This window comes from Oncorhynchus mykiss, chromosome 26 (assembly GCF_013265735.2).
Source record: "Oncorhynchus mykiss isolate Arlee chromosome 26, USDA_OmykA_1.1, whole genome shotgun sequence".
NCBI lineage: Eukaryota > Metazoa > Chordata > Actinopteri > Salmoniformes > Salmonidae > Oncorhynchus > Oncorhynchus mykiss.
The window spans coordinates 15097752-15116630 of NC_048590.1; the positions used below are offsets into that span (position 1 = coordinate 15097752).

General features: G+C 43.1%; 1 protein-coding gene across 3 annotated transcripts in view; it reads right to left on the reverse strand.

Annotated features, from left to right (window-relative positions):
- Window positions 1-14817: 14817 nt before the first annotated feature.
- The window catches only part of LOC110506281 (USP6 N-terminal-like protein), a 34950-nt gene continuing 30888 nt past the window's right edge, over window positions 14818-18879 (reverse strand). For all 3 annotated transcript variants that reach the window (XM_036963885.1, XM_036963886.1, XM_036963887.1), the window contains 7 exons: window positions 18671-18719; window positions 18334-18454; window positions 17991-18085; window positions 17503-17568; window positions 16582-16681; window positions 16254-16406; window positions 14818-15934 (listed from right to left, as the gene is read on the reverse strand). In XM_036963885.1, the coding sequence (XP_036819780.1) occupies window positions 15303-15934; window positions 16254-16406; window positions 16582-16681; window positions 17503-17568; window positions 17991-18085; window positions 18334-18454; window positions 18671-18719 (1216 nt within the window). In that variant the 3' untranslated portion in view covers window positions 14818-15302. The remainder of the gene's footprint in view (window positions 15935-16253; window positions 16407-16581; window positions 16682-17502; window positions 17569-17990; window positions 18086-18333; window positions 18455-18670; window positions 18720-18879) is intronic.

An 18879-nucleotide genomic window follows, 5' to 3' on the forward strand; every position in this document is an offset into this window, starting at 1 on the left:
CCCTGACCAAAAGGGGTTTTAACTAATCTCTTGCTTTCTCAATTACAGCCCTACAAACCACAAAATAAGTCATCTGTGCAGTATATGACGCACACACCCATCCACAAATAGAAACACCCCTTACAGGGAGGTTTTCTAGAAACACAAATATAATACATACATGCGCACACACACACACACACATACTCCCACACACATGCGCTCACAGACTCACACACACACACACACACACACACACACACACACACATTGTGTGAGATGGGTATTTGCTGACTCCCTCGTCTTCTACACAATGGAAAAGACACCAAAAGCCAAAATACAAGCCAGGATAGCTCTGCTCTTTACAGGCATAGTATGCAAAGTTCCCTCCCCCAAGCCACGAGTCTTACTCAGCTATTTATATGAGTGTGGGAGAGGGCTGTGTATTATGTATTGATGTTGGATGACTAAGGATGTGTCCCAAATGGCCCCTTATTCATATTAGTATCAGGTATCAAGGTAAGACCCAGATGTAGACCGCGTCGAAGTAACAATGTTTATCACAACAACAGGGGCAAAGGTACAGGACGGCAGGCAGACTCAGGGTCAAGGTCAGGCAGAATAGTCAGGCAGGTGGGTACAGGATCAGGACAGGCAAGAGTCAAAAACCAGGAGGACGAGAAAAGAGAGACTGGGGTAAAGCAGGAGCTGACACAAAAACTCTGGTGGGCTTGACAAACAAGACAAACCGAGAACACAGGTATAAATACACAGAGACTAACGGGGAAGATGGGCGACACCTGGAGGGGGGTGGAGACGATCACAAAGACAGGTGAAACAGATCAGGGTGTGACACATTATAGTGCAATACTTTTGACTAGGACCCATAGGGCTCTGGTCAAATGTAGTACACTATATGGAGAATAGGGTGCCATTTGGGACAGACTTTGGAGAGCATGTCCACCCTCCGCCCCATACTAAGTGGATAAGCCAGCCAGACAGACAGACAGACAGACACAGTCATACCCCACCCCACCCATCTTCCCTCAAACCACGGTCCACACACTGGCAACCCCCAAAACTAATCATGTGTCATCAGTGACTCTACACACAGCCTCATACTCAACACCAGCCCACAGTCTGCTCTGAGAAATGTATGTATATATTTGTGTGTATTGTGTATGTTAAGATAACTTTTCAAGTACAGTTGAAGTCAGAGGTTTACATCCCCTAAGTCAAATACATTTAAACTCAGTTTTTCACAATTCCTGACATTTAATCCTAGTAAAATATCCCTGTCTTGGGTCAGTTAGGATCACCACTTTATTTTAAGAATGTGAAATGTCAGAATATTAGTAGAGAGAATGATTTATTTCAGCTTTTATTTGGTAGCATTGCCTTTAAATTGTTTAACTTGGGTCAAATGTTTTGGCTAGCCTTAAACAAGCTTTCCACAATAAGTTGTGTGAATTTCTGGCCCATTCCTCCTGACAGAGCTGGTGTAACTGAGTCAGGTTTGTAGGCCTCCTTGCTCGCACACGCTTTTTTTATTATGTGAAATATACCAGCCCCTCCTGAGGCAAAGCACCACCACAACATGATGCTGCCACCCCCGTGTTTCACGCTTGGGATGGTGTTCTTTGGCTTGCAAGACTCCCCCTTTTTCCTACAAACATAACGATGGTCATTATGGCCAAACAGTTCTATTTTTGTTTCATCAGGCCAGAGAACATTTCTCCAAAAGTACGATCTTTGTCCCCATGTGCAGCTACAAACTGTAGACTGGCTTTTTTATGGTGGTTTTGGAGCAGTGGCGTCTTCCTTGCTGAGCGGCCTTTCAAGTTATGTTGATATATGGACTCATTTTACTGTGGATATAGATGCTTTTGTACTTCCTCCAGCATCTTCTCAAAGTCCTTTGGTGTTATTCTGGGATTTGCACCTTTCGCACCAAAGTACATTCATCTCTAGGAGACAGAATGTGTCTCCTTCCTGAGCAGAATGACGGCTGCGTGGTCCCATACTATTGTTTCTACAGATGAACGTGGTACCTTTAGGCGTTTGGAAATTGCTCCCAAGGATGAGCCAGACTTGTGGAGGTCTACAATTTATTTTCTGAGGTCTTGGCTGATTTCTTTTGATTTTCCCATGATGTCAAGCAAAGAGGCACTGAGTTTGAAAGTAGGCCTTGAAATACATCCACAGGAACACCTCCAATTGACTCAAATGATGTCAATTAGCCTATCAGAAGCTTCTAAAGCCATGACATAATTTTCTGGAATTTTCCAAAGGCACAATCAGCTTCGTGTATGTTAACTTCTGACCCACTGAATTTGTGATATAGTGAATTATAAGTGAAATAATCTGTCTTAAACAATTTTTTGGAAAAATGACTTCCCAAAACTATAGTTTGTTATTAACAAAAAATGTATGGAGTGGTTGAAAAGCGAGTTTTAATGACTCCAACCTAAGTGTACTTCCGACTTCAACTGTAGATACAAGTTACAGTGTATCTATTAACAAAACTGGAGGCTTTCATTTGGATGAAAGAAATCCAATATTTAGGATGGGACTATTGGTAGCAATTGTAAATCACACTAAAAATGAATTGTTCGATTCACAATTATAAGCTTAAGCCTCACCCAAAATAAACTGTCTGTAACTCCCAAATGGGTCTCAATCCAACTGACTTAGTCTAGGTTTAAAAAAAAAAATACTTATCTTAGTTTGAAATAAATATTTTATTGGTTGTGGAAGCATAACGCAATACAATACAAACATAAGTAATGTGTGCCGTCTGAACAAGTATTTGTTCATATAGTCCATTCATTCACAACAAGAGGCCAGTCTTTAGGGGGTACTAAGCACAAACCATACCTGTGTATGCTAACTCCACGAGGTTATGGCTACTGTGTGTGTGAACACAAGCCATGCTTGCTTCTCTAATCAGGTATGATTAAGTTATTTCCTTTACCTCCCTTCTACTGTGTGTGTGTGTGTGTGTGTGTGTGTGTGAACGCAACCTAAACAGTGATCTATGTCAAATAATGTATGAGAACTGTCTATGTAAAACGTATGTGTAGCAGAAAAGCTGTAAAAACAAACAAGATATGTGTCCTCGGAAGAGGGGGGGGGGGGGGGGGGGGGGTAGTCGATGGGTTAATAAAACATTTAAAAAACTGATCTAACCAGATGTTTCTTCAGTTTGAGGATGAGTTTGGAAAGAATTTGATCGTGGTGCGCCTGGAAGCACTGCAGTTTGGGAAACCCAGGAATAAAGAAACCTTAGAGGGAGAAGGAGAGGGAAAGTGTATGATTTGACTGCTTTATTAACTTGAGGCGCAGTCACCTTTCTGTGAAATACAACATGTCCTTTCTGTGGCAGGGCATAATCCATGAGTGTTTGGTCAGACTAAAACAGCAGTATGGATAGAGGGGAGACATAGGGACCAATCCTACCCTGAGATACACATATGCAACCCAAACTTTACTGAGACCCCTTTTTGACACATGACTAACCAGATTTATAGCACATTTCTCAAAATTCATTTGCTCAACGTGGTTAAGCAGTAGTGGTAAACAACCCAAAAAACTTTAATTCTTTAATATTTAAAAAGTGAGAGGGTAGAATAAGAGAAAAGGGCAGAGGACAAATGAGAGAGTGAGAGAGAGTGAGAGTGAGAGTTAAAGTGCGAGTTAGAGTGGAATGGAAGGAACCTGTCGGAAATGGACACAGGGCTCAGGGGTCTGCATGTCCTGTCTTGGTGTTGACATCTGACATCTAGGGTCCATAGGATCAGAGTCAGTACCAGAGCTGACAGGTGACGGAAGTATCTGGGCCAAAACAAAGCTTCTCTCGCATGGGGAGACCCATGGACCAAACAGACCTGGACTGAAACCGCTATTAAATAACATCTCCATCTGTGTTCATCAAACTATAAAACAGATGATTTTCCAACAAGGCTTAAGTATCTGTTGCAATCTCTCAGAGTGAGACATCTGTGTGATTTACATTTCCTGACATCCAGAGGTTGAAGCACATGCCTTGATTAACAGATCAACTGAAACTACAATACGTTACATTTACACACCAATTCTACCTTGTGTCTTTCTCAAAAAACACCATACATAGTGACTTCATATCCATTTGCCTTACAAAAGCACCGTAAGGATGTTTTCAATTGTGTCACAGACACGAGGCAAAATGATGGGCTTGTAATCAATCATATAACAGTAGGGCTAAGACTAGCCTGCTGGCCTTACGGGGTCAATGGGAACATTCTCCCGAGCTATTACGAGGGATATCAGACCTGGCACAAATGATCTCGTTCTATTTTTCCTGCTGAGGGGTGCCCTATACAGTGCCTTGCGAAAGTATTCGGCCCCCTTGAACTTTGCGACCCTTTGCCACATTTCAGGCTTCAAACATAAAGATATAAAACTGTATTTTTTTGTGAAGAATCAACAACAAGTGGGACACAATCATGAAGTGGAACAACATTTATTGGATATTTCAAACTTTTTTAACAAATCAAAAAGTGAAAAATTGGGCGTGCAAAATTATTCAGCCCCTTTACTTTCAGTGCAGCAAACACTCTCCAGAAGTTCAGTGAGGATCTCTGAATGATCCAATGTTGACCTAAATGACTAATGATGATAAATACAATCCACCTGTGTGTAATCAAGTCTCCGTATAAATGTACCTGCACAGTGATAGTCTCAGAGGTCCGTTAAAAGCGCAGAGAGCATCATGAAGAACACGGAACACACCAGGCGGGTCCGAGATACTGTTGTGAAGAAGTTTAAAGCCGGATTTGGATACAAAAATATATCCCAAGCTTTAAACATCCCAAGGAGCACTGTGCAAGCGATAATATTGAAATGGAAGGAGTATCAGACTACTGCAAATCTACCAAGACCTGGCCGGCCCTCTAAACTTTCAGCTCAGACAAGGAGAAGACTGATCAGAGATGCAGCCAAGAGGCCCATGATCACTCTGGATGAACTGCAGAGATATACAGCTGAGGTGGGAGACTCTGTCCATAGGACAACAATCAGTCGTATATTGCACAAATCTGGCCTTTATGGAAGAGTGGCAAGAAGAAAGCCATTTCTTAAAGATATCCATAAAAAGTGTTGTTTAAAGTTTGCCACAAGCCACCTGGGAGACACACCAAACATGTGGAAGAAGGTGCTCTGGTCAGATGAAACCAAAATTGAACTTTTTGGCAACAATGCAAAACGTTATGTTTGGCGTAAAAGCAACACAGCTCATCACCCTGAACACACCATCCCCACTGTCAAACATGGTGGTGGCAGCATCATGGTTTGGGCCTGCTTTTCTTCAGCAGGGACAGGGAAGATGGTTAAAATTGATGGGAAGATGGATGGAGCCAAATACAGGACCATTCTGGAAGAAAACCTGATGGAGTCTGCAAAAGACCTGAGACTGGGACGGAGATTTGTCTTCCAACAAGACAATGATCCAAAACATAAAGCAACATCTACAATGGAATGGTTCAAAAATAAACATATCCAGGTGTTAGAATGGCCAAGTCAAAGTCCAGACCTGAATCCAATCGAGAATCTGTGGAAAGAACTGAAAACTGCTGTTCACAAATGCTCTCCATCCAACCTCACTGAGCTCGAGCTGTTTTGCAAGGAGGAATGGGAAAACATTTCAGTCTCTCGATGTGCAAAACTGATAGAGATATACCCCAAGCGACTTACAGCTGTAATCGCAGCAAAAGGTGGCGCTACAAAGTATTAACTTAAGGGGGCTGAATAATTTTGCATGCCCAATTTTTCAGTTTTTGATTTGTTAAAAAAGTTTGAAATATCCAATAAATGTCGTTCCACTTCATGATTGTGTCCCACTTGTTGTTGATTCTTCACAAAAAAATACAGTTTATACAGTATCTTTATGTTTGAAGCCTGAATTGTGCCAAAAGGTCGCAAAGTTCAAGGGGGCCGAATATTTTCGCAAGGCACTGTACCTGCATCCAGAGGGGATTAATTCAAAGTCCAGGTACAGGGGGTGGCTTGAGTCTAAAATTATTTTTTGAGGGCCCTGACCTTAAAGATCTCATCCAGGTCTGTCTGTTTGACTACAAGTACTTTGCTTGCTGTGGTAATAATCCTTCTCAGCATGTTTCTCTGGCTGACAGTGGCATTGCCAAACCAACAAAAAAGTTCAAATACTCTCAATAAAATAGAGTCAGTATAGTACAGTCTACATTAAAAGAACCCAACTGTTTTAGAAAGTACAGTCTCTGTTGGCTCTTTTTGTAGATCAGGTCTGTACATTTACTCCACTGAAGCTTATTGTCCAAAAAAACACACAGATATTTATATTCCTCTACAATTTCTATATTCTGACCTCTGATAGATGTTGCAGAGGTCGGCGTTGTACGCTTCCTGAAGTCTATGCACATCTCTTTGGTCTTGTCGGTATTGAGGACCAAGTGTGATTCCTCACACCACTCTACAAAGTCATACATACAGGTGCATGGCAACTTCCTGGCTGTGGAGAGGTCGTCTGACCTCTGACCTCCTCGCATAGCGTCTAAATAACACTGTGTCGTCTCTGTCTGTCTGGTTTGTATTAACAGTAAAGTTATTACACATCATTGAGGCAAACTCCGAATGAGTCAACTGTGTGCAACTAAGAGACTGCTGGTTTTTCAGACATTGTCCTTGTTTTGGGCAAAAACATTTATATTTTTGACTCATCCGGGAAACCAGCTTGATAAAGTATAATATTGGACAACATCGTCCATATCCACGGACACACAGGGTCCAGACATCCTGAGCCCTATTCAACACAAACCATTGACCGGGTTTCCAGATTAGTCAAAAATATATGCTTACTCCTGCCCAAAGCAGAAGCCGTGTGTGAATGTATAAATGGATGTGCTGCACTCTGTAAGGCAATGAGGCATTATAATAACTAGGAAGTCGAAAACAGTTTCCCCCGGGCATTAGGCAAAAAAACAACATTTTCCCCTGCCCAAAACAGAGACTGTGTGTGTGAAACACGAGCATTTGACTTTCTCTTCACACTGTGGACTGAGGATGTAGCTTCCCAGTTAACACAAGCCAGGACCATACTCAAAGAGCGTAGTCAATACTATAAAGGGATAACCTCTACTCTGGAATGACAACGAGGCATACAAGATGACACATCTAGAGATGCTATGGTGCAAGAGGCAGTACGAGCCTGCTGCTACAGAGATTGTGTATGTAGTGTTTACAGTAGTGGTTCCCAACCATGGGTACTAGGACCCCTGGGGGTAGCTATCCAGGGTGTATCACATACGGCCGTAATTGGGAGTCCCATAGGGCGGCACACAATTGTCCCAGTGTCTTTCGGGTTTGGCCGGGGTAGGCCGACATTGTAAATAAGAATTTGTTCTTAACTGACTTGCCTAGTTAAATAAAAAAATGTGAGAATATGAGAAGACTCATGAGACCATAGGCTTACTGGTAAAATGCTTATGAGGGGTTATATACTTACTTACTGACTTTATTGTCCCCATGGGGAAGTTTTGTTGCAGTGTCATGTACATGTTTAAAGTGGCGTTTAAATACAAAACAAAACTGACAATACAACTTTCATAACAGTTCCATACCAATAAAACACCTTTTTTTTAAGAAAAAAAGACTAGCCTGCTGGCCTGACTGAGTCGATAGGAACAATAGCCCGAGCTATTTAGGAGGGATATCACACCTGGCACAAATTATTGTCTAGTTCTGTTTTTCCTGCTGAGGGGTGCCCTATACCTGCGCCCAGAGGGGAGTAATTCAAAGTCCGGGTACAGGGGGTGGCTTGGGTCTAAAATTATTGTGAGCCTTGCGGAGGGCCTTGACCTTAAAGATCTCATCCAGGCCTGTCTGTTTGGCTCCAAGTACCTTGATTGCTGTGGTGATAATCCATCTCAGCATATTTCTCTGGCTGACAGTGGCATTGCCAAACCAACAAACAATACAAAAAGTTGAAATACTCTCAATAAAATATTTGTAAAACAGAGTCAGTATAGTACAGTCTATTAAAAGAACCCAACTGTTGTAGAAAGTACACTCTCTGTTGGCTCTTTTTTGTAGATCAGGTCTGTACATTTACTCCACTGAAGCTTATTGTCCAAGAGGACACCCAGGTATTTGTATTCCTCTACAATCTCTATATTCTGACCTCTGCTAGATGTTGCAGAGGTAGGTGTTGTACACTTCCTGAAGTCTATGCACATCTCTTTGGTCTTGTTGGTATTGAGGACCAAGTGGGATTCCTCACACCACTCTACAAAGTCATCTAGGACCGGGCCATGATGTTCCGCGTCATCATGCAACAGGCTGATCAAGGCAGTGTCATCAGCGAACTTAAACGAGGTGTCTGTCAGGATGGGAACTAGTACAACTATTAGTGTACAAGATGTACAGGAGTGGGGACAAAACACATCTCTGAGAAGAGCCTGTGATGTATTGCATATGTCCAACACGCGGGGACCTATTTTGACTCACTAGGTAGCAAGCATTTTAGCCAGGTAGCCCAGAACAACAAAAACTAAAAGTGTGTACTGTGTGACCGTTTCGGCATCATGAGAGGAAGATGTCCTTGGCGTTTCTCTACAAGTAGGGTGACTCAACTTGTTTTGTCTACTTACACACACACACACAAATCAGTACCATGGACAGCAAAATTATATTTAGTTTACGTTGATTGGACTAAATTGTTTTTGGAATCTTTCAGACTAATAAGCATAGGTGGTTTAATGATGTTGAAATGTTGAAGATGAAATGGTCCTGGAATAGAGGAGGCAGCACCTATTCTCTTTGCTACTTTTGGTAACTTCACAGTGTTCTAAATCAATGGCTGTTAGTAGTCTGAAAATGATGGAAATGTTAACTTGATTGACCATGCTGTAGTTTATGTAACCAGTGGTGTAAAGTACTTAGGTAAAAATACTTTAAAGTACTACTTAAGTAGATTATTGGGGTATCTGTACTTTACTATTTATATTTTTCACTACTTTTAATTCACTACATTCCTAAAGAAAATAATGTAATTTTTACTCCATACACAACTGTTTGTTACATGCAATATGCTCTCCAGTTTTGTGATGAAACAAAGGTGTGGTTGTCTTCTTATTGTCTCAGCCTTAGGCCTCTATATCACTGTGGCAATGCATATGAACTAACAGGTTATGGAGCCAAAAACGGAATTATCACAACACATACAGTTGAAGTCGGAAGTTTACATACACTTAGGTTGGAGTCATTAAAACTCGTTTTTCAACCACTCCACACATTCCTCGTTAACAAACCATACTTTTGGCAAGTCTGTTAGGACATCTAAGTCATTTTTCAAACAATTGTTTACAGACAGATTATTTCACTTATAATTCACTGTATCACAATTCCAGTGGGTCAGAAGTTTACATACACTAAGTTGACTGTGCCTTTAAACAGCTTGGAAAATTCCAGAAAATTATGTAATGGCTTTAGAAGCTTCTGATAGGCTAATTGACATCATTTGAGTCAATTGGGGGTGTACTTGTGGGTGTATTTCAAGGCCTACCTTCAAACTCGGTGCCTCTTTGCTTGACATCATGGGAAAATCAAAAGACATCAGACAAGACCTCAGAAAATAAATTGTACAAACAATAGTGCACAAGTATAAACACCATGAGACCACGCAACTGTCAAACCGCTCAGGAAGGAGACGCGTTCTGTCTCCTAGAGATAAACGTACTTTGGTGCTAAAGGTGCAAATCAATTCCAGAACAACAGCAAAGGACCTTGTGAAGATGCTGGAGGAAACATGTACAAAAGTATCTATATCCACAGTAAAACGAGTCCTATATCGACATAACCTGAAAGGCCGCTCAGCAAGGAAGAAGCCACTGCTCCAAAACCGCCATGAAAAAGCCGGTTTGCAGCTGCACATGGGGACAAAGATTGTTCTTTTTAGAGAAATGGCCTCTGGTCTGATGAAACAAAAATAGAACTGTTTGGCCATAGTGACCATCGTTATGTTTGGAGGAAAAAGGGGGAGTCTTGCACCATCCCAACCCTGAAGCACGGGGATGGCAGCATCATGTTGTGGGGATGCTTGCTGCAGGATGGACTGGTGCAGTTAACATAATAGATGGCGTCATGAGGAAGGAAAGTTACGTGGATATATTGAAGCAACATCTCAAGACATCAGTCAGAAAGTTAAAGCTTGGTCGCAAATGGGTCTTCCAAATGGACAATGACCCCAAGCATACTTCCAAAGTTGTGCCAAAATGGCTTAAGGACAAAAAGTCAAGGTATTGGAGTGGCCATCACAAAGCCCTGACCTCAATCCTATAGAACATTTGTGGGCAGAACTGAAAAAGCGTGTGCAAGCAAGGAGGCCTACAAACCTCCATTTTGCTAGATTACTAGGACCCCTGTTGGTACTTAGCATATCACATGGGGTACTTGAGAAGACTCATGAGACCATAGGCCTACTGGTAAAATGCACATGAGGGGGAACTTCAGGGGTACTCCGGGCAGAGCAAAATTTAATTGGTGGTACAGAAACTGAAAAAGTTTGGGAACCACTATACTAAAACACTCCTGCATACCGTCACATGTAGGTTGATTTGAAGATTGTACTCAACACAGATGTAACATTTTGGTTCTCGACAAAGAGACAAAGAGGGAAACAATAACAATTTAGAAAACATGTGCTGTATTTGACAAATCATTATTGAACAGTCTCAGGGGATCATAGCATAGATTATACACACTAATTATAACCACATTTGTTTGGCTTTGACTGTCAACACCTTAAAAAATAAGGCATATCAATGTACAAACATGAATTTAGAACTCATACAAAACTTTTCTTCCCTAGCCTGTTTTTCTGTCGATAAAGAGCAAAGTGCAAGACATTACCATTGAAATTGCTGTAGACCTATGCAGGTAAATAAATACTGGGCTTCTGCAGTGGAGCACTGGGTCCATTTATTTAACAACACTCTTATGATTGATGATTATAATATTTCGGCTTATGATGAAACTTTGTCTTCATTTAACCAACCAACGTGCCAGTGGACAAATGAAATGCTATTCGTTCACTAGATGTCAGTAAAGTAAGAAAATCACTTGGTGCTCAAGTACAATCGACCACTAACCATTTTGAAAAATGTTAAGGGCTACTTCAACATCGTAATTAGGCTATTTACTACTACAGCATCTCTATAGCCAGTATTTAAAACTTCTGTGTGTTTCTTCTACAACACAATGAGTACAAATATCAACACATGCTCTTCTTACAAATACAAATCATCTTTATAATATATTACAGCAAAGATGCAATATTCTGAAAATACATTTTGTTAGGTCAATGATAAGCCAAGAAAACACAAAACATGTATTCATTTTAAGCTTAAACATAACAAAAATAGAAAATTAGATTTAAATATGAATTATTCTTGCTAAATGACAAGTCACACATAGCCCCAATTGCCTTCGCCTATGCTGTTTTTGTTGTTGTGGTGGATGACCAGATGACCAGTACAAAATCCATCTACACTAGGCTTACAGCTAAAATATCAAGCATTTGGCCTCAAGTGACCTCAATTAATGGACTAAGAAATGCGGCCCCCTGCAGCCTTGTGAAGTACTGAACACCTGGTATACTAATATTAGGCTGGGATTCAATCCTGTTGCAGATTTGGACAATGCACAATTTAAAGTTCATTTCAGATTGAGCAGACATATGCAGCATTTACCGTGAATGTGGTCCCTGCGAAACCTGTATTGCTGACAAAGCGTGCTCAGATTGAATCCCGCCCTTAATGTTGTTGTTGTTTACAATCCAAATGATCAGTGAGCCAGCTCACTCTTTATTATGAAGTACCTTGCACACATTGGGCCAGTTCGTTTTGCATGGCCCGGTGCCCCGGGTGGATGGAGATTTCCCTTAAGGACCAATGGAAAGTGTGCAAACTCTGCCCAACCGGGGCACCTGGCCATGCAAAACGAACTCGCCCAGTGTGTCAGGTTCCGTCATTTGAAAACATGAGCAATTGCTGTCCTTTCTGTTTTGTAATGATCTTTTCAATGACACTTCACTTCACTTTACATTTACAATACATCTCCTGTTACCAAGCCAGCATGATTCTCATTGCAGCACTGATGGTACAGATTAAATTAAGGCATTTGCTCTAGAAGCAAAGATACACTAAATGCCCAAAAGAATGTGGACACCCCTTCAACATCGTGGATTTGGCTATTTCAGACTTACCCGTTGCTGGCAGGTGTATACATTAGAGCACACATCCATGCAATCTCCACAGACAAATATTGGCAGTAGAATGGCCCGTATTGATGAGCTCAGAGACTTTCAATGTGGCACCGGCATAGGATGCCACCTTTCCAACAAATCAGTTCATCACATTTCTGCCCTGCTAGAGCTGCCCCAGTCAACTGTAAGTGCTGTTATTGTGAAGTGGAAACATCTATGAACAACTACATCTCAGTCGCGATGTGGTAGGCCACACAAGCTCATAGAACAGGACTGCCAAGTGCTGAAGTGTATAGCGCGTAAAAAATCTTCTGTCCTTGGTTGAAACACTCAATACCGAGTTCCAAACTGCCTCTGAAAGCAACATCAGCACAATAACTGTTCATCAGGAGCTTCATGAAATGGGTTTCCATGGCCGAGCAGTCACACACATGCCTAAAATCACCATGCGCAATGCCAAGCGTTGGCTGGAGTGGTGTGAAACTTGCCACCATTGGACTCTGGAGCAGTGGAAATGCATTATCTGGAGTTATGAATCACGCTTCACCATCTGGCAGTCCGAATCTGGTTTTGGCGGATGCCAGGAGAATGCTACCTGCCAAAATGCATAGTGCCAACTGTAAAGTTTGGTGGAGGAGGATTAATGGTCCGGGTATATATTTCATGGTTTGTGCTAGGCCCCTTAGTTCCAGTGAAGGGAAATCATAACGCTACAGCATACAATGACATTCTAGATGATTCTGTGCTTCCAACGTTGTGGCAACAGTTTGGGGAAGACCTTTTCCTGTTTCAGCATGACAATAACCCTGTGAACAAAGTGGGGTCCATACAGAAATGGTTTGTCAAGATCGGTGTGGAAGAATTTGACTGGCCTGCACAGAGCCCTGACCTCAAACCCATCAAACATCTTTGGGATGAATTGGAACACTGACTGCGAGCCAGGGCTAACCGCCAAACATCAGTGCTCTTATGGCTGAAGGGAAGCAAGTCCCCGCAGCAATGTTCCAACATACACGGCTCAAACAAATAAAGGGAACACTAAAATAACACAACCTAGATCTGAATGAATGAAATATTCTTATTAAATACTTTTTTCTTTACATAGTTGAATGTGCTGACAACAAAATCACACAAAAATGATCAATGGAAATCAAATTTATCAACCCATGGAGGTCTGGATTTGGAGTCACACTCAAAATTAAAGTGGAAAACCACACTACAGGCGGATCCAACTTTGATGTAATGTCCTTAAAACAAGTCAAAATTAGGCTCAGTAGTGTGTGTGGCCTCCACGTGCCTGTTTGGCCTCCCTACAACGCCTGGGCATGCTCCTGATGAGGTGGCGGCTGGTCTCCTGAGGGATCTCCTCCCAGACCTGGACTAAAGCATCCACCAACTCCTGGACAGTCTGTGGTGCAACGTGGCGTTGGTGGATGGAGCGAGACATGATGTCCCAGATGTGCTCAATTGGATTCAGGTCTGGGGAACGGGCGAGCCAGTCCATAGCATCAATGCCTTCCTCTTGCAGGAACTGCTGACACACTCCAGCCACATGAGGTCTAGCATTGTCTTGCATTAGGAGGAACCCAGGGCCAACCGTACCAGCATATGGTCTCACAAGGGGTCTGAGGATCTCATCTCGGTACCTGGATGGCTGTGCGGCCCCCCAAAGAAATGCCACCCCACACCATGACTGACCCACCGCCAAACCGGTCATGCTGTAGGATGTTGCAGGCAGCAGAACGTTCTCCAAGGCATCTCCAGACTCTGTCACATCTGTCACGTGCTCAGTGTGAACCTGCTTTCATCTGTGAAGAGCACAGGGCACCAGTGGCGAATTTGCCAATCTTGGTGTTCTCTGGCAAATGCCAAACGTCCTGCACGGTGTTGGGCTGTAAGCACAACCCCCACCTGTGGACGTCGGGCCCTCATTACCACCCTCATGGAGTCTGTTTCTGACCGTTTGAGCAGACACATGCACATTTGTGGCCTGCTGGAGGTCATTTTGCAGGGCTCTGGCAGTGCTCCTCCTTGCACAATGGCGCAGGTAGCGGTCCTGCTGCTGGGTTGTTGCCCTCCTACGGCCTGGCCTGTCTCCTGGTAGCGCCTCCATGCTCTAGACACTACGCTGACAGACACAGCAAACCTTCTTGCCACAGCTCGCATTGATGTGCCATCCTGGATGAGCTGCACTACCTGAGCCACTTGTGTGGGTTGTAGACTCCGTCTCATGCTACCATTAGAGTGAAAGCACCGCCAGCATTCAAAAGTGACCAAAACATCAGCCAGGAAGCATAGGAACTGAGAAGTGGTCTGTGGTCCCCACTTGCAGAACCACTCCTTTATTGGGGGTGTCTTGCTAATTGCCTATAATTTCCACCTGTTGTCTATTCCATTTGCACAACAGCATGTGAAATGTATTGTCAATCAGTGTTGCTTCCTAAGTGGACAGTTTGATTTCACAGTAGTGTGATTGCCTTGGAGTTACATTGTGTTGTTTAAGTGTTCCCGTTATTTTTTTGAGCAGTGTATATTGGAAAGCCTTCCCAGAAGAGTGGAGGCTGTTTTAGCAGCAAAGGGGGGGACCAACTCCATATTTATTTAATGCCCATGATTTTGGAATGAGATGTTCGACAAGCAGGTGTCCACATACAAATATAAAACTATACTAAAATAAGACTATATTAGAAAATATTTTACAGAGGCTATCTAAGCAAACATAATGTCCATTGTTAAAATATTACAAAACTACTCAAATTAAGTAAGCTGTAATGCTTTCACTATGATGGGAGAGAATGTGGCACTGTCTCTTGGAACTCCACTATGGCAGCTTCTCCTACAACATGACACCATTTTTCTGCAATGTCTGTTTGGTAGACAACAGGGGGGAACTTAGAATGCTTTGCAATGCTCTAGAATCGAACTGGCCCTTCTGGCTCTCCTTTGTCTCCTGTCTGGGCCCTGTGTTATAGGCAGAGCCAAGGCCTGCTCCAGAGGCCTGGCCAGGTACCCATCCTCCGCCCTCTCCCCCACCCCCACCGATAGGCTCTCACTGAGAGTGAGGCCGCTGGGAAGCCTGGGCTAAGGATGCTGACTGAGTCCGGGGGACCCTGCAGGGTGGCTGTGGAGGGCTAAGGGATGAAGGGGCAACTGGGGGAGTCAGGGTCGGCTCCTCCATGGGGATTTGTGGAGGTGTGTTTGTACCCTGTTGAACTACGGCCTGTGTCTCTGGTAAAGCCACTGGACAAGATGAGCTCTTAACACTTATTTCTTTGTGGAGTGGCATAAGAATGGCAGGCTGTCCCATAACATTGTGCTCATTGCTCCCTGGTGGCTCATAAGGTGGTGGCCCAGCCCCAGCCTGGGGAGGCCCATCGGGGGTCACTTGTGCTTGGATGGTGTGGATGAGAATGGGGTCTGGAGATGGAAGAGGGACTTCCTCATCTTCCTCTTCCTCTTCCTCCCTATTTAGAGCTTCCTTGTCCTTCCTTGCCTCCTTAGAGGGGCTGTTGTCTTGGGAGATGACATCTGGCTGGTGGGTGATGATGTGGAGACCCAGAGGCCCTGCTCCTGGTCGTTTGGTACCCGGGTCAGAGGTGACTCCCCTGGGGGGCTTGAGAGGGGTGAGCAGAACAGGTAGCTCCAAACCCAGGACCTTCCGTGGCAGTTCCTCTGGCTTGGCTAGAAATAAAACACAGGAACATTAAAACTGAGGTAAATTACAGGAACTGTGCTTTGCTTTACAGTTCTGTTTCAGTTGGTAATTAAGTGTTTACCTGGTTTATGCTGAAACATTAAATGGTTATTATGGGTACCAACTTTCGAAAATACCCCACAACTAACTAACCAGTATCAAATGGTCATTCTATGACCTAATTTCTTTCCACAAGGGAAAGCTCATTCACAAGCCCTCATGAGATGTTTGGCATCTGCATTTTCTACTGATGTTAAATTGTTAGCCTTGTCCAACAGCACATAAATCAGTTAAGCAGTGTGCTACCTGGGGGTGGAAGGTCCAGCTTCATCTTCCGTAGTTCCGCCATGGAGGCCTGCAGCTGATCGATGATGACGTCATCGCTGTAGAGGAATGACAGGCCGATCTTGTCCTGAAGGAACTCTCTCAGGTCCTCCAGATTCATCTTCAGGAGACGCTCTGATGACACACAGATACAGCAAACAGGACAGGAGTCAACATCATTGGAATTATAGCTGCTCTAACAGAGACACAAGCAATATTGTATTAGCAAAGACTTATGTAATGAGTAGCTAATAGCTAATAGGCTAAAGTAGCTAAAAGGCTACTTGTTAAAGGTAGATGCACTCCTTACTCTTAAATATTCGAAGGATTGTGTAGGACATGGCGGTAAGGATTGTCTCTCCTTCCAGAATGTAGATGTCCCACAGACGTAGAGTCAGGGTGAATGGGGTCTTTGAAGAGAGGGAAAAAAAGATCTGACTTCCAAGAAACATCATTTCCCATTCACAAAGCGGTAAAACTATTCTTGTAATCAGAAGTCCCGAGTTCACACACTATACATTAGTAAGATTGTTTTCCTATCTGTAAACACATAGGCTTATCATCCCCAAAATGACCATTATCGATCCATGACATAATCATTGATTACTAGGCTAAGTCTTTGTTTGTCTTCATCTTTCTCTTTCTCTCCCTCCCTCCCCTCCTGCCTCCAGTCCAGTGGTAGTGAGGGGGGATTGGTGGCGTCCCTCCTAACCCACAGCCCCAGCCCATAGCCCCATCTCTGTGGTGGGCCCCAGCGGGACTGAGAAGCGCTGACAGCAGCTTGTCTCTCTCCAAACTACCAGAGCCACAGGATTGTGTGTATGAACAGAGTCGAGGACACACCGAGTAGTTATTAAGCCTCGTGATTATGCATATGTTATGTTCCCTTTATACGCAGTTAACAATGCTAATAAATGCTGAAATAGGTTTTACTTGGTAAGTTCACCCTGCTTGGAGTTGTAATCATGTGAAATGAATGAATGTCCATGAATACAATTCTGCTATTTGAATTTATTATTGTTGGTGAATATGGGGCTCACGGCATCACTTCTTTGTCTACTTTCTCCTCTGCTAAAAGTTCTAATATGCCAATCGTTTGTCAGCAATCCCAGATCCCAGATTGTACCTTTTTAAGGAGAAGAGTTCTTGGTTGTCACGGGCCAATAAAAAGGAAGAATGCTTTAAATCGGCTAAAAATGGCAACGGTCCTTTAAAATACACTTTCTCTCACCCTGTCAATGAAACACTGCAGGAACCATTTAGTGCTGTAGATCCCACAGGACATCTGTTCCCTGTCCTAGAGAGACAGAGGGAGGGAGGGATGGAGGGAGAGGAAAAATAAGAGAGAGGGGATGGAGGAAGAAAGAGAAAAAGAGGGAGAGAGAGGAGAAAGAGATGGTGGACGGGTAGAAAGAACGACGGTCAGTTCTACACAGTAACACACATTTCAATGTAACTATATGCAATTACTGTAATAATCTCACTATTATGAAACATAATGCCATTACTTTGTGTGTGTGTGTGTGTGTGTGCATGAAGGCAACCTAAACAGTGATCTATGTCAAATAATGTATGAGAAATGTCTATGTAAAACGTATGTATGTGTAGCAGAAAAGCTGTAAAAAACAAAAAAGATGTGTCCTCGGAAGAGGGGGGGGGGGGGGGGGGGGGGGGTGGGTAGTCGATGGGTTAATAAAACATTTAAAAAACGGATCTAACCAGATGTTTCTTCAGTTTGGGGATGAGTTTGGAGAGAATTTGATCGTGGTGCGCCTGGAAGCGCTGCAGTTTGGGAAACCCAGGAATAAAGAAACCTTAGAGGGAGAAGGAGAGGGAAAGTGTATGATTCGACTGCTTTATTAACTTGTGTAAACAGGTACATCTTGTGGCTAGAACTCCATAACAGAATGTACTGACTAGTCAATTCCATATCTTTATTAAGATTTTATTACATATTCATATATTATTCCACTGGCAATGTAGCTGATTGGTCGGACCACCATGCATGACATATTTGATTGGTTGAATCAATGTTTACGGGGTATCTTATTGGTCAGCTCACCGTGCATGGCATGCTTCTGATTGGTCAGTAGCTGTGACAGGGCCCAGAAGGCGTCTTCCTCGTTCATGTACATCAGCAGCAAGGCGGCAACCTGGCTCATGCCCTGGCAGTAGCTCACCTCCTATAGGGTCAGAGGTTAGAGGTCCAACAATGTCACATTGATCACCAGGCTAAATTTGTCCTGATGTAGGTTTCCTTAAAGTTGGAGGCAGCTCAGTTGCCACTAGTTTTAGTGTTAAAAAGCAGTTCATTTCTGAACATTGGGCTGAATCCTGATGCAAACATTACGTAAATATTGACATTATTTATGACTGAGGGAAGACTAAAACAAACTCACCGTGTTGTAGACCGAATAGGCAGACAGGACATGAAATAAAGACTGCTGCCTTTGTAGATGCAGAGAGGAGAGAGGGAGGTCAGTCATTCAGAGACAGAGAAGGGTAATTGCTATGGTTCAGGCAACTTTCACATCAAATCACATCACATTTATGTATATAGCCCTTCGTACATCAGCTGATATCTCAAAGTGCTGTACAGAAACCCAGC